This window comes from Cherax quadricarinatus, chromosome 24, assembly GCF_038502225.1.
Source record: "Cherax quadricarinatus isolate ZL_2023a chromosome 24, ASM3850222v1, whole genome shotgun sequence".
NCBI lineage: Eukaryota > Metazoa > Arthropoda > Malacostraca > Decapoda > Parastacidae > Cherax > Cherax quadricarinatus.
This window is the reverse complement of record NC_091315.1, coordinates 43,084,115-43,107,944: the sequence shown is the minus strand read 5'-3', so window position 1 is coordinate 43,107,944 and position 23,830 is coordinate 43,084,115. Positions and strand designations below refer to the sequence as shown.

Below are 23,830 nucleotides of genomic sequence, written 5' to 3'. Positions count from 1 at the left end.
TCACAGGGAGGAGTAGGAATCTATGTAAAGGATACTTTCTGTTGCACAGAAGTGCTGAACTCTACGAATGATATAAGAGAAATTCTAGGCATTAACCCTTTCAGGGATTCTGATGTACTAGTACGTCTTGTGCACCAGGGTTGTTGACGTATTAGTACGCGTAAATTCTAGCTCCTTCAGATCTAGCGAGAGAAAGCTGGTAGGCCTACATATGAAAGAATGGGTCTATGTGGTCAGTGCGCACAGTATAAAAGAAATCCTGTAGCACACAGTGCATAATGAGAAAAAAAAAACTGACCGTGTTTTTTTTTAAAACAGCGACTTCGCACTGTATTCTCGTATGGTATTAATGGCTGTATTCTAGTTTTCCTGGTCTCATTTTATAGAATGGAAGACATATTACAGAAATTGAGATGATTTTGATTGGTTTCACAATGAAAAGTACCTTCAAATTAAGCTCAAAGTAGCAGGAATGATTAATTTTTGCCAAAGTTCAAAAGTAAACAAATCGTGCCATGCGTCCAATACACGTCAACTGGTGAGTCTAATATTCTTTCACACTTCTACAGTAGTCTGCATAACAGTAAATCTTCTATTTTTTTTTTTTTGCGAGAATAAAAATTTGAAGTGGAAAGCAAAAGAAATGTAAGAGGGGCCTGGGGATGTGACTAATTAACAGAGGAAATGTTATTTTAGTGCTAGGAATGTGTGTCTTGTTTATTCTGGACCCTATTTGGAAATTGGCATCTTTTGAAATTTGTGTGAAATTGGCAAAATTGCCAATTTCTGACCACTTTATTGGATAGTTGAAATAGGTAAATGGGTGGTTTCTTGTACTCAGTTGTTATAAAAAATGGAGTTCTAGTGAAATAGCTGTGATTTTTGTCGACTAGTACACTGGAATTGGCCGAAAATAGGGCTCAAAGTGGGCAAAATCGCTGATGCGTAAACATCGTCGAGAGTGCTAACTTCGCGAGAGCATAATTCCATAAGTTTTCCATCAAATTTCATACTTTTCATGTCATTATGATCAGGAGAAGATTCTCTATCATTTCACAAGAAAAAATAATTTTTTTCCGAAAAATATTTGACCCTGAGAACAAGTTTAGGAGAGGGCCTTTCGACCCTGAAAGGGTTAAAGTTAAAAATAGGAATTTGGTATACAAACCACCATGAGGAACTGCTGAGGAATTCACAGATCAGCTAAGGAAGATAGATACCTATCTGGATAGGCTAGAAAATCCCACACCAATTATTTTACTCCTTGGAGATTTTAATCTCCGTCATGTAAAATTTAAGGTGGCATAACGTAATGTTATACCAGAAATATCTCCGGGAAGCACCCTGGCTCAACAGGCACAAACCAGGGAACTAATGAGACTTTATGAAAAGTACTCATTAAACCAGCAGGTAATTGATCCCACTAGTAATGAAAATACCCTGGATTTGATATTCACAAACTGATCAGAGACATAACAATTACAAAAACAATTACATGTACTCTGATCATAACATCATAGAAGTTCAAACGAGTATTAACTCAGGGTTAGGAAACTGCGTCACTAATGTTAGAGACAGGACGTTCAGTGTGTTTAATTTTAACAACCATAGAATTGACTGGGAAAAAAAATAAACCAAGAGCTATCAGACACCCTAGGAATCAGACATGAGCACCCTAAATCCCTACCAGTGCCTAGAGAAGCTGAATAGAGAAACATACAAGGTATGTATGAAGCCCAGAAGATCAGATATAGAGAGAGCGTAGGAGGTGGTACAGAAGAAGAAAACGGGTTACTGAATTGCTTAGCCGAGAGATCACTGAATTAGAGCAAAAACTTGGGATATCATTCCTCACAGAAGTTGTACAAAAGGAACAAAGGGCCATACAGGATATTGCAAGAAACCCGAAATATTTCTATTCCTATGCAGAATCCAAGCTAAGAACTACCTGTAGAACTGGCCCACTACTGAGAGGAGATTCGTATACTGATGATGAACAGAAAATGAGTGAAATCCTAAAAGAACAGTACTAGTCAGTGTTCAGCAACCCACTAAATAACAGCAAGGTAGAAAATGCAGAAATATTTTTCACTCCAGAAGAAGGCCGTACAGTCCAACTGACATTAGTACAAATCCCATAGTTTTCGAGAAAGAAGTGGAAAACATGCCCACTCACTCAGCACCTGGGCCAGATTCATGGAATGCTCTATTTATAAAGAAGTGCAGAGTACAGGTCCGCCATCACAGATCCGGCAATCAGTTATTTGGTTCCTTCAGTTATTCGGCACTAATTTTGGCTAGCATAATTTCAAATTTCCAGGGTCGCCACACCAACCTGCTGGTACTGTTTGGTGGTGCTACTTGCTGCATGAGTCATTCCAATTTCTTTTTCTCCATTTATTGTTTTAACCTGCTTGCTTTTAGCCCTAGCCATGGTTGCAATGAATAAAAGAAATGCTTCTCATTATGTAAAGCACCTACACAGTACATTATCCATTAAAGATAAGGTGGCTTTGAAGCCACTGTCGGTTGCCATGAGCTCAGTCTAACGATGCAGGAGAATATGCTTTATTATTACGCTAATATCAACACTACAGCTTATTTGCCTATCACAATTTATCTAATATGACATAATAAACAATATAAATAACATAAAACATGTTCAATACTCCAGAATAAATAATATTTGGCATAACACTGAGCAGTTTGACGGAGGATATGGTATACAAATACCATTCTCCTATCCCGTCTTGGGGGCTTATATTAGAGAAAACGGAGTATAGCACAGGGCTGACTGTGATATACGCTCGTACTCCACCATAAACCTGAAACAAAAAAAGTTTTCTCTATATAGATTATCACACACAGCATGTGTGTAGAGAACCTAGGATAACCCAAAAAAGTCAATGTGGCTTATTTCTAGTACCTGGCTTGGGTTAGCCATATATGATTTTTGGTAAATATTCGATTCCCAGCCAGGGTAGAAATATTAGGAGTGTTTCTTTACAACTGTTGTCTATATTTACTCATCAGTAAATGGGTACCTGGGTGTTAGTCGACTAGTGTGGGTGTTATCCTGGGACACTGACCTAATTTTCTTGAAATACTCTGCATAACAAGCGGCTTTATAGTAGTATGTCACTGATGTCAGCTAGGCCTGTATACCTTGTACATGTACTTGTAGTAGATTTTTTTATTATTATTATTAACACACTGGCCGATTCCCACCAAGGCAGGGTGGCCCAAAAAAAGAAAAACTTTCACCATCATTCATTCCATCACTGTCTTGCCAGAAGGGTGCTTTACACTACAGTTTTTAAACTGCAACATTAACACCCCTTCTTCAGAGTGCAGGCACTGTACTTCCCATCTCCAGGACTCAGTCCGGCCTGCCGATTTCCCTGAATCCCTTCATAAATGTTACTTTGCTCACACTCCAACAGCACGTCAAGTATTAAAAACCATTTGTCTCCATTCACTCCTATCAAACACGCTCACGCATGCCTGCTGGAAGTCCAAGCCCCTCGCACACAAAACCTCCTTTACCCCCTCCCTCCAACCTTTCCTAGGCCGACCCCTACCCCGCCTTCCTTCCACTACAGACTGATACATTCTTGAAGTCATTGTGTTTCGCTCCATTTTCTCTACATGTCCGAACCACCTCAACAACCCTTCCTCAGCCCTCTGGACAACAGTTTTGGTAATCCCGCACCTCCTCCTAACTTCCAAACTACGAATTCTCTGCATTATATTCACACCACACATTGCCCTCAGACATGACATCTCCACTGCCTCCAGCCTTCTCCTCGCTGCAACATTCATCACCCATGCTTCACACCCATATAAGAGCGTTGGTAAAACTATACTCTCATACATTCCCCTCTTTGCCTCCAAGGGCAAAGTTCTTTGTCTCCACAGACTCCTAAGTGCACCGCTCACCCTTTTTCCCTCATCAATTCTATGATTCATCTCATCTTTCATAGACCCATCCGCTGACACGTCCACTCCCAAATATCTGAATACATTCACCTCCATACTCTCCCTCCAATCTGATATCCAATCTTTCATCACCTAATCTTTTTGTTATCCTCATAACCTTATTCTTTCCTGTATTCACTTTTAATTTTCTTCTTTTGCATACCCTACCAAATTCATCCACCAACCTCTGCAACTTCTCTTCAGAATCTCCCAAGAGCACAGTGTCATCAGCAAAGAGCAACTGTGACAACTCCCACTTCGTGTGATTCTTTATCTTTTAACTCCACGCCTCTTGCCAAGACCCTCGCAGTTGCTTCTCTTACAACCCCATCTATAAATATATTAAACAACCACGGTGACATCACACATCCTTGTCTAAGGCCTACTTTTACTGGGAAATAATTTCCCTCTTTCCTACATACTCTAACTTGAGCCTCACTATCCTCGTAAAAACTCTTCACTGCTTTCAGTAACCTACCTCCTACACCATACACCTGCAACATCTGCCACATTGCCCCCCTATCCACCCTGTAGTAAATAAAGATATTATTATTATTATTATTATTATTATTATTATTATTATTATTATTATATTTTCTCAGTTGTTTGTTGGGTTATCTTATTCATACTTGGGCAGTGTATGATGGAAAGTTACTTTTTAATGTATACCAAAAATGAAAGAAATCAGACCATAAATAGTGGAGTTCACTTCTCAGCCATTAGCGGCCGCTTCGCGGTATATTTTTGTATGTTTTTTATGGTTATATTCTCATTTTTTCGGTCTCATTTGATAGAATGAAAGATATACAGTGGACCCCCGCATAACGATCACCTCCGAATGCGACCAATTATGTAAGTGTATTTATGTAAGTGCGTTTGTACGTGTATGTTTGGGGGTCTGAAATGGACTAATCTACTTCACAATATTCCTTATGGGAACAAATTCGGTCAGTACTGGCACCTGAACATACTTCTGGAGTGAAAAAATATCGTTAACCGGGGATCCACTGTATTACAGAAATAGATATGATTTTGATTGCTTTAATGACGAAAAGTACCTTGAAATTGCGCTCACAGTAGCGAAAATGCTCTATTCTTTAGCGAAGCTCAAGAGTAAACAAATAACATCACCATCCAATACCTGTCTGCCTGCCAGTCCAAATTCCAATACGGCGTCAAGAATGGGTTGACATTATTTATACAATTATTACAATAATGCAGCAGTCTGCATAACAGTAAATCTATTTTTTTTTTTTTTTTTTTGTGAATAACAATTCCAAATGGTAAGCAAAGAGTAATATAAGAGGGGCCTGTAGCCATGACTAATGAACAGAGAAAATGTTATTTTAGTGCCAGGAATGTCTGCATTGTTTATTCTGGACCCCTATTTTGAAATTGGCATCTGTTGAAATTTGTGTGAAATCAGCCAAATTGCCAATTTCTGACCACTTTATTGGGTAGTTGAAATAAGTGAATGGGCAGTTTCTTGTACTCAGTTGACAGACTAGAAGTAAAAAAGTTTATTCAGGTATACACAAATACAATTACATGGATTATCATACATAGCAGTGTATGTATAGAGAACCTAGGATAACCCAGAAAAGTCAAAGTGACTTATTTCCAGTACCTGGCTGGGGCTTGCAATATATGATTTTTGGTAAATAATTTTTTTTTCTTGGTTGTTTGTTGGGCTATCTCATTGAAACTTGGGCAATGTATGATGGAAAGATGCTTCTTAACGTATAACAAAAATAAAAAAAAGACGGACGATAAATAAGGGAGCTCACTTCTCAGCCATTAGCCACCTCTTTGCAGTATATTTTCGTATGGTTTTTATGGTTGTATTCTCATTTTTTTGGACTCATTTGATAGACTGGAAGATATACACGTGTATTACAGAAATAGACGTGATTTTAATTGCTTTCATGACGAAAAGTACCTTGAAATTGAGCTCAAAGTAGCGGAAATATTTTATTTTTGCCGATGTTCAATGAACTTTGTGTAAGTCAAGTTGGTCAATTTTATTAAGTGTATTCTAACCTAACCACTCAGTAATCCGGCACACTACAGGTCCCAATGATGCCGGATTTGTGATGGAGGACCTGTACCACTAGCACGAGCCCTCAGTTTTCTTTGGAGAAAGAGCTTAGATCTAGGTGAAATACCGGAGACCTTAAAGGGTGCAGACATAGCTCCTTTGCATAAGGGAGGTAGTTTTGCACTAGCTAAAAATTACAGACCAGTAGCCCTAATCTCTCACGTAAAAATCTTTGGAAGAGTGATGAGATGGCAGATTACAAATTTCATGGACTGGCATAACCTGAACCAGCATGGTTTTAGAGCAAGACGATCATGCCTGTCACAGTTGTTGAACCATTGTGACAGAATTACGGAGGCATTGGAAGACGCCCGAAACGCAGATGTGATTTACACAGATTTTGCAGTCATTTGACAAGTGCAATAGCGCACAAAATGAGTTCCATGGGCATTACGGGAAAGGTAGGCAGATGGATTTTCAGGTTCCTAACACACACAACGCAAAAAGTAGTAGTGAACAGGGCAAGATTCAGCATCAGCGAGGTCAAAAGCTCAGTGCCCCATGGCACTGTCCTGGCACCTCTGCTGTTTCTCATCCTCATAGCAGAGACAAAAACACCTGGCACAGTTTTGTATCATTTACAAATGACACTAAAATAAGCCTGAAAGTCACTACGGTAGAGAACACTGAAAAAGTACAGGAAGGCATAAACAGGGTTTTCCAGTGGGCAGTGGAGAACATGATGTTTGATGGTGATAAGTTCCAGCTGCTTAGGTATGGAAAAAATGATGAACTCAAAAGGAACACTATATACATACAGAACTGAAGAGGGTCACCAAATAGAACGTAAGGAACACGTGTTGTGCCATCTTCCATTTTACATGAGGGAGATTAAAATCTCCAAGGAGTAAAATGGAAGATGATGCAAAGAGTTGTCCTTGGATAAAAAAAAAAAAAAAAAAGTTAGGTGGCAGATTTGTGGGTATAAAAAATGGTGCATACTGGTATGTTGGACAGTACTAGCACCTGTGGACACAGACCTTTCACTGTCGGTCCTGTAATATTATGGCTTGCAAGCCAATGTTGATCCCTTAATACTATGCCAAAATTCCAGCAGCTTCCAGTCTTTTGGGAGATAGTTGGTAGGCCTACATATGTGAGAACGGGTCTGAGCAGCCAGTTTGTGCAGTATAAAAGAAATCCTGCAGCACACAGTGCATAATGAGAAAAATAACTGCGACTGTGTTTTTGGTTTAAAACAGTGACTTTGCAGTGTAATTTCGTGTTGTATTTATGGTTCTCGTTTGATAGAAGGGAAGGTATATTACAGAAGTAGAGGTGATTTTGAATGGTTTACAGACTAAAAGTACAGTGGAACCTCTACTTGTGAGTGCATCCATGTGCGAGGTTTTTCCAACTACGAGCAGTCGATGGGTTGATTTTTTGCTTCCATACATGAGCAAAATTTCTGTAAGTGAGCAGACCTCAAGGGAGATTCCTTGACGCTGGTAAGGGGCTCTTGCTCTTGATCTAGGGAATTGGATCTCATTTGTTTGTTGGATTATCTTATTGAAACTTAGGCAATGTACAATGGAAAGATGCTTCTTAACATATACCAAAAATGAAAGAAATTGGAGCATAAATAATGGAGTTCCTTCTCAGCAATTAGCCACCCTTTAGCAGTATTTTCGTATGGTTTTTATGGTTGTATTCTCGTTTTTTTTGGTCTCATTTGATAGAATGGAAGATATATTACAGAAATAGATAGGATTTTGATTGCTTTCACTGCGAAAAGTACCTCGAAATTGAGCTCAGTGTAGGAGAAATGCTCGATTCCTTGGCTATGTTCGAGTCAACAAATGACGGTCCAATCCAATATGCAGTCGTGAATGGGTTGACAATATTTATACAATTATTACAATAAGGCAGTAGTCTACATAACAGTAAATCTTCTATTTTTTGTGTGAATAAAAATTACAAATTATTTATATTTTAATAATAATTATGTATAATAATATATATAATGCATAATATAATAATAATAATGTAATATAGTAATAATAGTATAATATAATAATAATAGTATAATATAATAATAATATATAATATAATGAAGGGTTAATTCTGGACCCTATTTTGAAATTGGCCAAATTACAGTAGTTGAAATAGGCAAATGGGGAGTTTCTTCTACTCAGTCGATAGAACAAAAGGAGTTCTAGTGAAATAGCTAAGAGTTTGGTCGACTGCAACAATGGAATCTGCTGAAAATAGGACTCAGGGCAAAATAAGTTCTTTGACACCGAGAACAAGTTTGCAAGCAGGGGTCTCATCAGTGAAAGGGTTAAACCTCCATGTTCTTCAGTCCTACTGTCTTACCCATAATTCTTTCAATAGTACCTCTACCATACACCTTACTCTGTGTACTCAATAGGCTTTTTTTCCATATAGTTTTTGCATACTGTACTTGTACATTCACAACTGCAAATGTAGTATGTAAGAAGTATCAAGGTGTACCTGTCATCTTACTTGTTCGAGATGTAAAGAAAAGATGCCAGCAATCCTGCCATTGTGTAAGATGGTTATAGGTTTCCATTTGACACAATGATAATACCTCCCTGGCTGGTTGCTGTGTACCAACTTTGTACCTACAACTCTCATATTCTAGTTATTATTTATTATAAATGTTGTTTTTGACCTGATTAGGTAATACATATAGTACGTATTATGTCTTCTGGAATGTAAAATAAACCTAAGTCTGAAACAAAATTTATTTTACTGCCTTAATTTTGCATTATTTTTGGTTACCAGGTTGATGGAACACCGAGAAATGTTACTCTGGGAATTTGTAGGGAGATGTAGTAGCTAGGTATGATACAGTAATACAGCCTCTCCTCACTTAGCGACATACTTGTTTACCGACGCCTCGAACTTAAGATGGACTCTGACCAGTATTTATACCTAAATGTATATTAGATCTGATTTCCTTAGTTCTGTTTATTACAATTTTCAGTACACTGCTGTATAAACATTTAAAAATATACTAGAAATGTTATAAATGGTGTAAAGGTGACATTTAAACAGTATCAAAGATGGGCGACACAAATCCACTACCATTATAGTATGCTGCTTGTTTAGCGATGAATTCGTTTACCGATGGGGTCTTAGGAACCTAACTCCATTGTTAAGTGAGGAAAGGCTGTAATATACAGTAGGGCCCCACTTCTACGGCAGGTTAGGTTCCATGCTACTGCCGTAAAGCGGAAATCGCCATAAAGTGGAATACCCTTTTTTTCCCCTTATAAATGCATACAAATACTAGATAACAAGTTTACACTAAAATATATTAAGCTAGCAATAGAACTAGGCATCAAAAAACAATAAAAAAGTACAATACACACATAGTGCACTCATTACTTAAAATATTTATACAGTGGTCCCTCGTTTTTTGTAATTAATCCGTTCCTGGAGCCGTTACTATTAACGAAATTTACGATTTACGAATCAATTTTCCCCATAAGAAATAATGTAAATACAATTAATCCATTCCTGACACCCAGAAGTATTAAAACAAAAAAAAATTTTTACATGAAATATACATGTAGTACATAAACAATACAATGGGAAATGATGAATGAAACATTAACAGCATAACACTTACCTTTATTGGAGATTCTTCTTAGTGTATGGGAGACTGGAGGAGGAGAGAGATTGGATTGTTTACAGTTTGGAAGGGGAATCCCCTTCCAGCAACACCTCAGGTACCAATTGCTTCTCTGGGGTTGCTTCTCTTCTCTGTTTCTTAACGGCACTAGGACCACCTTGAGAGTCACTCTAGTCCTGTCTCGCAAAGTAACTGTGGAGAGAGCTCTGTTTCTGGCGTCTCTTTAACCCTTTGAGGGTCGACAGGCCCTCTCCGAAACTCGTTCTCAGGGTCGGCCAAATTTAAAAAAAAAAAAATTATTTTCTCTTATGAAAAGATAGAGAATCTTTTCCCGATCATAAAGACACCAAAAGTTTGAAATTTGATAGAAAACTTACGGAATTATGCTCTCGCAAAGTTAGCGGTCTCGGCGATGTTTACGCATCGGCGATTTTGCCCACTTTGAGCCCCATTTTCGGCCAATTTCACTGTACTAGTCGACAAAAAACATGAATATTTCGCTAGAACTCCATTTTTTCTATCGAATGGATGCAAGAAACCACTCATTTATGAAATTCAACTATCCAGTACAGTGGTCAGAATTTAGCAATTTTGCCAATTTCACACAAATTTCAAAAGATGCCAATTTCGGAATAGGGTCCAGAATAAACAAGAAAGACATTCCTGGCACTAAAATGACATTTCCTCTAGTCATTAGTCATGTCTCAAGTCCCCTCTTATATTCGTTTGCTTTCCACTTTGAATTTTTATTTTCACAAAAAATATAAGATTTACTGTTATGCAGACTACTGCATTAGTGTAAAAAATGGTATAAATATTATTGGTGCACTTGTAAAAGAATATTAGACTCACCAGTTGACGTGTATTGCACGCTTGGCACGATTTGTTTACTTTTGAAGTTTGGTAAAAATCGAACATTTCTGCTACTTTGAGCTCAATTTCAAGGCACCTTTCTTTGTAAAACCAGTCAAAATCATCTCAATTTCTGTAATATGTCTTCCATTCTATAAAATGAGACCAAGAAAACTAGAATACAACAATAAATACCATACGAAAATACACTGCAAAGTCGCTGATTTCTTCAAAAAAAATGGTCAAAGTTTTTTTTTTCTCATGCACTGTGTGCTGCAGGATTTTTTTTAGACTGTGCACACTGACCACATAGACCCATTCTTTCATATGAAGGCCTACCAGCTTTCTCCCACTAGATTTGAGGCCGCTAGAATTTGAGTACTAGTACGTCAAAAACCCCTACGCGTAAAACGTACTAGTACGACGAAAACCCTCAAAGGGTTAACACTTCCCTAAAATGGCCCAAGACTTTGTCACTGTACATATTTCTCACCTTCTTTACCACAGGCTTGGCACTAGGAACTTTCTTTGGAGCCATGGTAGCTTATTTAGTACTTGCAAGCACTAAAATGAGTGGAATATTATGAAATATTTCGTAGGAGCACTTGAGGGGACCTTCACTCACTTGTAAACAATGCCAGCCTGGCTGGGTAGGGAGGCCTCCCCGGCTCACACCGTGCGTACGCGTCCCAGACGAACTACTATTCGCGAGTTAACCTATGAAAAGCGAGTCCATGTTTATACGAAAATACCCCTATGATTGGCGAAATTTACGATTGCCGAGAACTACGAAAAGCGAGGGACCACTGTAGTCTTAAGGATACACTATTCGTATGAGCATATGCTCCGTTGTTTACCATCGGATTTCCTCCAGTTTTGGTGCACAAGACAGTGTTTTCACTCTTTCCTGAAAATATTTATCAAAAATATACCTCTAACAACAACTGAAAAATGACTGATTTACTGAAGATGCCATTTGCCCCCGAATCATTTCTATGTGGGACGACGTAAGGTTGTTTGGACACTTGGTGCCGAGAGAACAATGCTAATACGAATTTCTAATATTCTAATATCCTCTAAATGTCTTATCATTATTTCACAAAAAAATTAAATTTGTTAGTACTTGGAATGTTGCAGAAAAATCTGCCCTTTACTCCCACAAACTCCCAAAGTATTTGGAACATTTCCAAAGTTATGTCATTAGAAAATAGAGAAATCATTATTCTACAATTTCTGTGAATATTATTCCATTTAATTAATAACGTCGGAAAACGGCGGCATAAATGAATAAGTTACTTCCGAGATGTTGGCCTGGAGCGCCGGCCGGCCCCCCGTCTCGAAAAAAAAAAAATTGCGAAAATTGCAATTGTTTGGGTGTATTTCTTAGTAAACTGGTGTTCTAGTGCAGTTATCCTCTTCAACACACCGTTTTCTATCATTGAAGACCAAGTCATACAACAAGAAATCGAGAGGTAACAATTTTATATTGAATATTACTGGTGGATTCTCGCCATATTATGGTCTATTTTATTCAGTCTAGAGTATATAACATGTTTGTATGTTATTTATAGTGTTTATTATATTAGATCAATTCTTATAGATAAATAAGCCGTAGAGTTGATATATAAGCTGATATAGCGTAATAATGAAGTTTTCTCCTGGCACTCTGGAGCGGTGGTAGGCCTGGTAGGCTCTAAGTCTATGGATAAGCTCCGCCTACTGTTTTATGATGCCATATAGTCAGTTATTATATTAGAAAGAATAATGCAAGAAAAAGCTATTAAAAACAAGGAAAAAATTCCAAAATATATATGGGGTGTGAGCAGACGCACTACCCATATCACTGTCACCTTACCTGATATGAATGACTATAATTTCTTGTAGAAACGTCACAGAACGTTGATTCTTGTACCATTGTGTTGCCAAAGAGTAAAGCTATTTTTCTGTATGAATAACTCAATTTCCATAATTTTGTTATTTGTTTTGGAGAGCACACGAATAATTCGAATATAGCGCCCTTAATCTAGGGTGAGACAAGTACATAGCATTTATTGTAAGAAATCAGTTGTGGTATGTATGGTAGTCAGCCGGGCTACCATACCAGGCCACCCCGTCTACACATAATATTCTATTACATTTAAGCATCCCAGAGTGATAAAATGCATATACAGTTTACTCATTATTTACCTTAAAATATTTGTAGTCTTAATGTAGGGTCGGGTGAGTGAACGAGATAAAACGAATAAATGAGAGAGAATGAGTACATGAGGGAGGAAAGGCAAGGCGCAGAGTTATGTAAACAAACCAGGCGAACGTAAGTTTTGTAAACAAACAAAATGTATACGTCTGGTTTGTGTACAAGTTACAATGTGTACAAGTTGTCTCTACATTGATACAGTAGAATAAATAAAGAACACTCCCATTCTCATGTAACACCATTTTTAGAAGAAATGATGCTCTGAGTGAAGGCAGTGGAAATAAGTCACTTGACTTTTTTGGGTTATCCTAGGTTCTCTACACATATGCTGTTATGTATGATAATCTATGTAACTATTTGTGTATACCCGGAGTTTACCTGGAGAGAGTTCCGGGGGTCAACGCCCCAGACCAGGCCGCCTGGTGGATCAGAGCCTGATCAACAAGGCTGTTACTGCTGGCTGCACGCAAACCAACATATGAACCACAGCCCGGCTGGTCAGGAACTGACTAAGTGCTTGTCCAGTGCCAGCTTGAAGACTTACATACATACGAAAGGAATAATTTTCTACAGTTACCCCCAGTAACACATTTTCTCTTAGGTTAGAGAAAATGTTATTCTTCCCGTCACTTGTACAAGTTATCTGGCTATGACATCTCATATTTGTTTATTTATTCTATTGTGGGGTGTATTTATCATCTTTATATGTTATGTATCGTGTTTATTATGTAATTTTGAAAAAAATATCATGGATGGATTAATGAAAATGTGTATATTAACGTAATATATGACATTTAATGAGACTCGATGATTATTATTATTATTATTATTATTATTAGTATTATTATTATTATTTCTAATATGGCGTCACTTGTGCGGGTTGTCTGCTACCACATCTCATATTTATGTTTATTTATTCTATTGTAGGGTATTTATCATCTTTATATGTTATGCATCGTGTTTATATAATTTTGAAAAAATATCATAGATGAATTAATGAAAATATGTATACGTATTAATGTAATATACGACATTTAATGAGACTCGGTGATGATGATGATGATTATTATTATTATTATTATTATTATTATTATTCTTATTATTATTATTATTATTACTAATATGGCATCTCAAGACATAAGACACTCTTAGTGATTTTAATGTGTACCTGCACGCCAGCACAGTATGTAAGTTTATTTAGGTACAGCATTACATAAATATAATTATCAGAGTATATATAAATATAAAATAACTTTTAAAAACACTTGAAATTTTGGAGTTTCCATACATAACGAAGAGACTTAGTGCTTACGGATCTCACAGAAAATGTAAACAAACTGGGTTGGGCCTGGTGACCGTATTAGAAAGTCAGGTGGGGGGAGCCGTACAGCGAGTTTTGGTCATAATTTGAAATGACCATATTAGCAGAACGCCGTAAAGCGGGGCCCTACTGTATATGGTTGATACAGTATATAATGTATCCATTCAGCTACATATTCCATTAAGCTTAGGGTGATGTTAAATGGTACATACCTAGAAACATGTAGTAACAAGTTCTGTAAATACAAGTGGAGGCAGGAGCATATAAAAAGTACTTTAGGGTGGTAATAGGGGTTCCTCTCCCCTCAAAAAAAAAAAAAAAAAATCCTTGCATTACTTCTAAATTGATTTTGCACAGGGACGACTTACGTTCCCTGTCCAGCAGCAAAAGGCGATGGATTCCTCCTTCTAGTTTGAGACGAGATGCACTTACCCCAGACAACAAATATGACCTCACTTTCCGGAAGGTAAGATTGTCAGGTGAACCAGTCCATGTTAATTAGTGTAGCGTTTGCCATGATTTTCTCTAGCTATTGTACAGTACGTGCAATTTTACTCTTGTGTGTCTAGTTCGAGTGGTAAATTTATGGAATCCTTCAGCATATACAGTATATACTTGGTAGTTTGTAGTACTCAAGGCAGAAAGGTTAAAAAAAAAAAATATACTGCATTTTGGTTACTGTACTTTAGGAATGAAAGTTCTCCAAAAGTATATAATGTATTTGTTGTAGATTGTATTCTTTCAGTAATGTAATAATTGTACTATTCTAGTTAGTTAAGTTTTGTATTTTCCTCAACATTTTCAAGGAACTGTAAACTGATGGAAGAATTATATTTCAGGTTCGAGGAGTTCTCAACAAGCTCGCCCCCGAGAAGTTCCATAAGTTAAGCAATGACATCCTAAATGTAGGCCTTGATTCCACCACAATTCTGAAAGGGGTCATTTTGTTGGTAAGTATTAAATTTGTATTGTGAATTGCTTGGAACAGTGGAAATACACTAGCCATCAATATTCATAATACTCTTCAATGTTTTCTTTTTCCAGATCTTCGAAAAGGCCCTTGATGAACCGAAATATTGTTCTATGTACGCACAGCTGTGCAAGCGGCTGTCAGAAGAGGCTCCTAACTTTGATCCACCTGACGGACCTTGTACTTATAACCGCCTACTTTTGAGCAAGTGCCAGGTTTGTAGTGTAGCTGCTACTATTGTAAAAGTGCCCCATCACTTTCCTGACAATCTTCTCCATTACCTTAGCTTGTCAATACAGTTAGGAATCCTTAACCTGTAAATTGCTTGTCAATAAGCTAGGGATCCTTAACCTTGTCAAACCATGCGTAAAAAAAAAAAAAACCAAACATATCGAGAGAGAGAACAGAGAGAACACACTCACTCTCTCACACACTCGCTCGCTCGCTCTCATTCTCACTCTCGCTCACACTCGCTTTTTTTTTTTTTTTTTTTTTTTTTTACACAGGGATTGACAAGGTTAAGGATCCCTAGCTTTATTGACAAGCTATTTACAGGTTAAGGATTCCTAACTTCATTGGCAAGCTAAGAACTGTTATCTACATCAGCTCATTTGAAAGCATTTTTATTGTTAGGAGACATACAAGTAGGGAACAGGATGAAATTGGAGCCATCTGTGGGCCAGCATTTTCATTTGATCAACTGACTTTATCTCGTTGACATCATTATGCTGTACGAATGTGTTTCTCTCACACACACACCCCTCACACACACCCCTCACACACACACCCCTCACACACACACCCCTCACACACACACCCCTCACACACACACCCCTCTCACACACCCCACTCACACACCCCTCTCTCACACACCCCTCTCACACACACCCCTCTCACACACACCCCTCTCACACACACCCCTCTCACACACACCCCTCTCACACACACCCCTCTCACACACCCCTCTCACACACCCCTCTCACACACACACCCCTCACACACACACCCCTCACACACACACCCCTCACACACACACCCCTCACACACACACCCCTCACACACACACCCCTCACACACACACCCCTCACACACACACCCCTCCCACACACACCCCTCACACACACACCCCTCACACACACACCCCTCACACACACACCCCTCACACACACACCCCTCACACACACACCCCTCACACACACACCCCTCACACACACACCCCTCACACACACACCCCTCACACACACACCCCTCACACACACACCCCTCACACACACACCCCTCACACACACACCCCTCACACACACACCCCTCACACACACACCCCTCACACACACACCCCTCACACACACCCCCCTCACACACACCCCCCTCACACACACCCCCCTCACACACACACCCCTCACACACACACCCCTCACACACACACACCCCTCACACACACACACCCCTCACACACACACACCCCTCACACACACACACCCCTCACACACACACCCCTCACACACACACACCCCTCACACACACACACCCCTCACACACACACCCCTCACACACACACCCCTCACACACACACCCCTCACACACACACCCCTCACACACACGCACCCCTCACACACACGCACCCCTCACACACACGCACCCCTCACACACACGCACCCCTCACATACACGCACCCCTCACACACACCCACCCCTCACACACATGCACCCCTCACACACATGCACCCCTCACACACATGCACCCCTCACACACATGCACCCCTCACACACATGCACCCCTCACACACACCCCGTACACACCCCTCACACACACCCCTCACACACACACACCCCTCACACACACCCCTCACACACACACACCCCTCACACACACCCCTCACACACACACACCCCTCACACACACCCCTCACACACACACCTCACACACACACACCCCTCACACACACGCACCCCTCACACACACGCACCCCTCACACACACGCACCCCTCACACACACGCACCCCTCACACACACGCACCCCTCACACACACGCACCCCTCACACACACGCACCCCTCACACACACGCACCCCTCACACACACGCACCCCTCACACACACGCACCCCTCACACACACGCACCCCTCACACACATGCACCCCTCACACACATGCACCCCTCACACATGCACCCCTCACACACACACACACACCCCTTACACCCCGTACACACCCCTCACACACACACACCCCTCACACACACACCCCTCACACACACACACACCCCTCACACACACACACACCCCTCACACACACACACACCCCTCACACACACACACCCCTCACACACACACACCCCTCACACACACCCCTCACAAACACACCCCTCACACACACACATCTCACACACACACATCTCACACACACACCCCTCACACACACACCCCTCACACACACACCCCTCACACACACACCCCTCACACACACACCCCTCACACACACCCCACACACATCCCCCACACAAACACCCCGCACACACATGCACCCCTCACACACATGCACCCCTCACACACACGCACCCCTCACACACACGCACCCCTCACACACACGCACCCCTCACACACACGCACCCCTCACACACACGCACCCCTCACACACACGCACCCCTCACACACACCCCTTACACACACACACACACACACCACACACACACACCCCTCACACACACACCCCTCACACACGCACCCCTCACACACGCACCCCTCACACACGCACCCCTCACACACACACCCCTCACACACGCACCCCTCACACACGCACCCCTCACACACACCCCTCACACACACGCACCCCTCACACACACACCCCTCACACACACGCACCCCTCACACACACCCACCCCTCACACACGCACCCCTCACACACACGCACCCCTCACACACACGCACCCCTCACACACACGCACCCCTCACACGCACCCCTCACACACGCACCCCTCACACACGCACCCCTCACACACGCACCCCTCACACACGCACCCCTCACACACACGCACCCCTCACACACGCACCCCTCACACACACCCCTTATACACACACACCCCTTACACACACACCCCTTACACACACACACCCCTTACACACACACCCCTTACACACACACCCCTTACACACACACCCCTTACACACACACCCCTTACACACACACCCCTTACACACACACCCCTTACACACACACCCCTTACACACACACCCCTTACACACACACCCCTCACACACACACACACCCCTCACACACACACACACCCCTCACACACACACCCCTCACACACACACCCCCCTCACACACACCCCCCTCACACACACCCCCCTCACACACACACCCCTCACACACACCCCTCTCACACACACCCCTCTCACACACACCCCCCTCACACACACCCCCCTCACACACCCCCCTCACACACACACACCCCTCACACACACACACCCCTCACACACACACACCCCTCACACACACCCCCCTCTCACACACCCCTCACACGCACCCCTCACACACACGCACCCCTCACACACACGCACCCCTCACACACGCACCCCTCACACACGCAGCCCTCACACACACGCAGCCCTCACACACACGCAGCCCTCACACACGCAGCCCTCACACACACGCACCCCTCACACACACGCACCCCTCACACACACGCACCCCTCACACACACGCACCCCTAACACACACGCAGCCCTCACACACACGCACCCCTCGCACACACGCACCCCTCGCACACACGCACCCCTCACACACCTCACACACACACCTCACACACACACCTCACACACACGCACACCTCACACACACCTCACACACACGCACACCTCACACACACGCACACCTCACACACCTCACACACACGCACACGCATCACACACACACACCTCACACACACACCTCACACACACACCTCACACACACACCTCACACACACACCTCACACACACAACCCTCACACCTCACACAAACTCGCACCTCACACACACACAAACTCACACACACACCTCACACACACACACCTCACACACACACACCTCACACACACACACCTCACACACACACACCTCACACACACACACACACACCTCACACACACACACACACACACCTCACACACACACACACACACCTCACACACACACACACACACCTCACACACACACACACACCTCACACACACACACACACACGCTATGTGTACCCCTAACAACAATATTCAATACATCTATCGAAACAGGGAGATTGCCTGAGGCATGGAAGACAGCAAATGTAGTCCCAATCTTTAAAAAAGGAGACAGACATGAAGCATTAAACTACAGACCAGTGTCACTGACATGTATAGTATGCAAAATCATGGAGAAGATTATCAGGAGAAGAGTGGTGGAACACCTAGAAAGGAATGATCTCATCAACAGCAGCCAGCATGGTTTCAGGGACGGGAAATCCTGTGTCACAAACCTACTGGAGTTCTATGACATGGTGACAGCAGTAAGACAAGAGAGAGAGGGGTGGGTGGATTGCATTTTCTTGGACTGCAAGAAGGCGTTTGACACAGTTCCACACAAGAGATTGGTGCAAAAACTGGAGGACCAAGCAGGGATAACAGGGAAGGCACTACAATGGATCAGGGAATACTTGTCAGGAAGACAGCAGCGAGTCATGGTACGTGGCGAGGTGTCAGAGTGGGCACCTGTGACCAGCGGGGTCCCGCAGGGGTCAGTCCTAGGACCAGTGCTGTTTCTGGTATTTGTGAACGACATGACGGAAGGAATAGACTCTGAGGTGTCCCTGTTTGCAGATGACGTGAAGTTGATGAGAAGAATACACTCGATCGAAGACCAGGCAGAACTACAAAGGGATCTGGACAGGCTGCAGAACTGGTCCAGCAATTGGCTCCTGGAGTTCAATCCCACCAAGTGCAAAGTCATGAAGATTGGGGAAGGGCAAAGAAGGCCGCAGACGGAGTACAGTCTAGGGGGTCAGAGACTACAAACCTCACTCAAGGAAAAAGATCTTGGGGTGAGTATAACACCAGGCACATCTCCTGAAGCGCACATCAACCAAATAACTGCTGCAGCATATGGGCGCCTAGCAAACCTCAGAACAGCATTCCGACATCTTAATAAGGAATCGTTCAGGACCCTGTACACCGTATACGTTAGGCCCATATTGGAGTATGCGGCACCAGTTTGGAACCCACACCTAGCCAAGCACGTAAAGAAACTAGAGAAAGTGCAAAGGTTTGCAACAAGACTAGTCCCAGAGCTAAGAGGTATGTCCTACGAGGAGAGGTTAAGGGAAATCAACCTGACGACACTGGAGGACAGGAGAGATAGGGGGGACATGATAACGACATACAAAATACTGAGAGGAATTGACAAGGTGGACAAAAACAGGATGTTCCAGAGATTGGACACAGTAACAAGGGGACACAGTTGGAAGCTAAAGACACAGATGAATCACAGGGATGTTAGGAAGTATTTCTTCAGCCACAGAGTAGTCACTAAGTGGAATAGTTTGGGAAGCGATGTAGTGGAGGCAGGATCCATACATAGCTTTAAGCAGAGGTACGATAAAGCTCACGGCTCAGGGAGAGTGACCTAGTAGCGATCAGTGAAGAGGCGGGGCCAGGAGCTCGGACTCGACCCCCGCAACCTCAACTAGGTGAGTACAACTAGGTGAGTACACACCTCATACACACACACACACACACACCTCACACACCTCACACACCTCACACACACCTCTCACACACCTCACACACACCTCACACACCTCACACACACCTCACACCTCACACACACCTCACACACACCTCACACACACCTCACACACACCTCACACACACCTCACACACACCTCACACACACCTCACACACACCTCACACACACCTCACACACACCTCACACACACCTCACACACACCTCACACACACACCTCACACACACACCTCACACACACACCTCACACACACACCTCACACACACCTCACACACACCTCACACACCTCACACACACACACAAACCTCACACAAACCTCACACACACACACACACACACAAACCTCACACACACACACACAAACCTCACACACACACACAAACCTCACACACACACACAAACCTCACACACACACAAACCTCACACACACACAAACCTCACACACACACAAACCTCACACACACACACCACACACACACACACACACACACACACCTCACACACACACACACCTCACACACACACAAAACACACACACACACAAACCTCAGACAAACACCTCACACACAAACCTAACACACACACCTCACACACATACCTCACACACACACCTCACACACACACCTCACACACACACCTCACACACACACCTCACACACACACCTCACACACACACCTCACACACACACACCTCACACACACACACACCTCACACACACACACCTCACACACACACACACCTCACACACACACACACCTCACACACACACCTCACACACACACACCTCACACACACCTCACACACACACACCTCACACACCTCTCACACCTCACACACACCCTCACACACACACTCACACACACACACTCACACACACACTCAAACACACACACACACACACACACACACACCTCACACACACCTCACACACACACACACCTCACACACACACACACCTCACACACACACACACCTCACACACACACACACCCCACACACACACACCCCACACACACACACCACACACACACACCTCACACACACACACCTCACACACCTCACACACACACACCTCACACACACACACACACCTCACACACACACACACACCTCACACACACACACACACCTCACAGACACACACCTCACACACACACACCTCACACACACACACCTCGCACACACACACCTCGCACACACACACCTCGCACACACACACCTCGCACACACACACCTCGCACACACACACCTCGCGCACACACACCTCGCGCACACACACCTCGCGCACACACACCTCGCGCACACACACCTCGCGCGCACACACCTCGCGCACACACACCTCGCGCACACACACCTCGCGCACACACACCTCGCGCACACACACCTCGCACACACACCTCGCACACACACACCTCGCACACACACACACCTCGCACACACACACACCTCGCACACACACACCTCACGTTCACACACACCTCACGCACACACACACCTCGCACACACACACCTCGCACACACACACCTCACACGCGCGCACACACACCTCACACACTCACACACACACCTCACACACACACACACACACACACACACACACCTCACATACCCACACACCTCACACACCTCATGCACACCTCACACACACGCACACCTCACACACACGCACACCTCACACACACGCACACCTCACACACACGCACACCTCACACACACGCACACCTCACACACACGCACACCTCACACACACGCACACCTCACACACACGCACACCTCACACACACCTCACACACACCTCACACACACCTCACACACACACCTCACACACACGCACACCTCACACACACGCACACCTCACACACCTCACACACACACACACCTCACACACATACACACCTCACACACACACACACACACACATCACACACACCTCACACACACACACACCTCACACACACCACACACACACACATCACACACACACACCTCACACACACCTCACACACACCTCACTCACACCTCACACACACACACCTCACACACACACCTCACACACACACACACCTCACACACACACACACCTCACACACACACACACCTCACACACACACACCTCACACACACACACCTCACACACACACACCTCACACACACACCTCACACACACACACCTCACACACACACCTCACACACACACACCTCACACATACACACCTCACACACACACACCTCACACACACACACCTCACACACACACACCTCACAAACACCTCACACACACCTCACACACACACCTCACACACACACACCTCACACACACACACCTCACACACACACACCTCACACACACACACCTCACTCACACACACCTCACACACAGACAACTCTCACAGACACACACCTCACACACACACCTCACACACCTCACACACACACCTCTCACACACACACCTCTCACACCTCACACACACACCTCACACACACACCTCACACACACACCTCACACACACACCTCACACACACACCTCACACACACACCTCACACACACACCTCACACACACACACACACACACACACAACCTCACACACACACACACACCTCACACACACACACACCCCTCACACACACACACACCCCTCACACACACACACACCTCACACACACCTCACACACACACACACCTCACACACACACCTCACACACACACCTCACACACACACACACCTCACACACACCTCTCACACACATGCCTCACACACACACGCCTCACACACACACCCCTCACACACACACACGCCTCACACACACACACCTCACACACACGCCTCACACACACGCCTCACACACACGCCTCACACACACACCTCACACACACCTCACACACACCTCACACACACCTCACACACACCTCACACACACCTCACACACACACACACACACACACACACACACCTCACACACACACACCTCACACACCTCTCACACACCTCACACACACACACCTCACACACCTCACACGCACACACCTCACACGCACACACCTCACGCACACACCTCA

General features: G+C 43.7%; 1 protein-coding gene across 2 annotated transcripts in view; it reads left to right on the top strand.

Annotated features, from left to right (window-relative positions):
- Positions 1-23,830, top strand: part of NAT1 (N-acetyltransferase 1) — a gene marked incomplete at its 3' end in the record, with an annotated part of 96,523 nt that overhangs the window by 23,202 nt on the left and 49,491 nt on the right. For both annotated transcript variants that reach the window (XM_070088457.1, XM_070088458.1), the window contains 3 exon segments: positions 14,405-14,513; positions 14,887-14,997; positions 15,092-15,232. In XM_070088457.1, the coding sequence (XP_069944558.1) occupies positions 15,131-15,232 (102 nt within the window).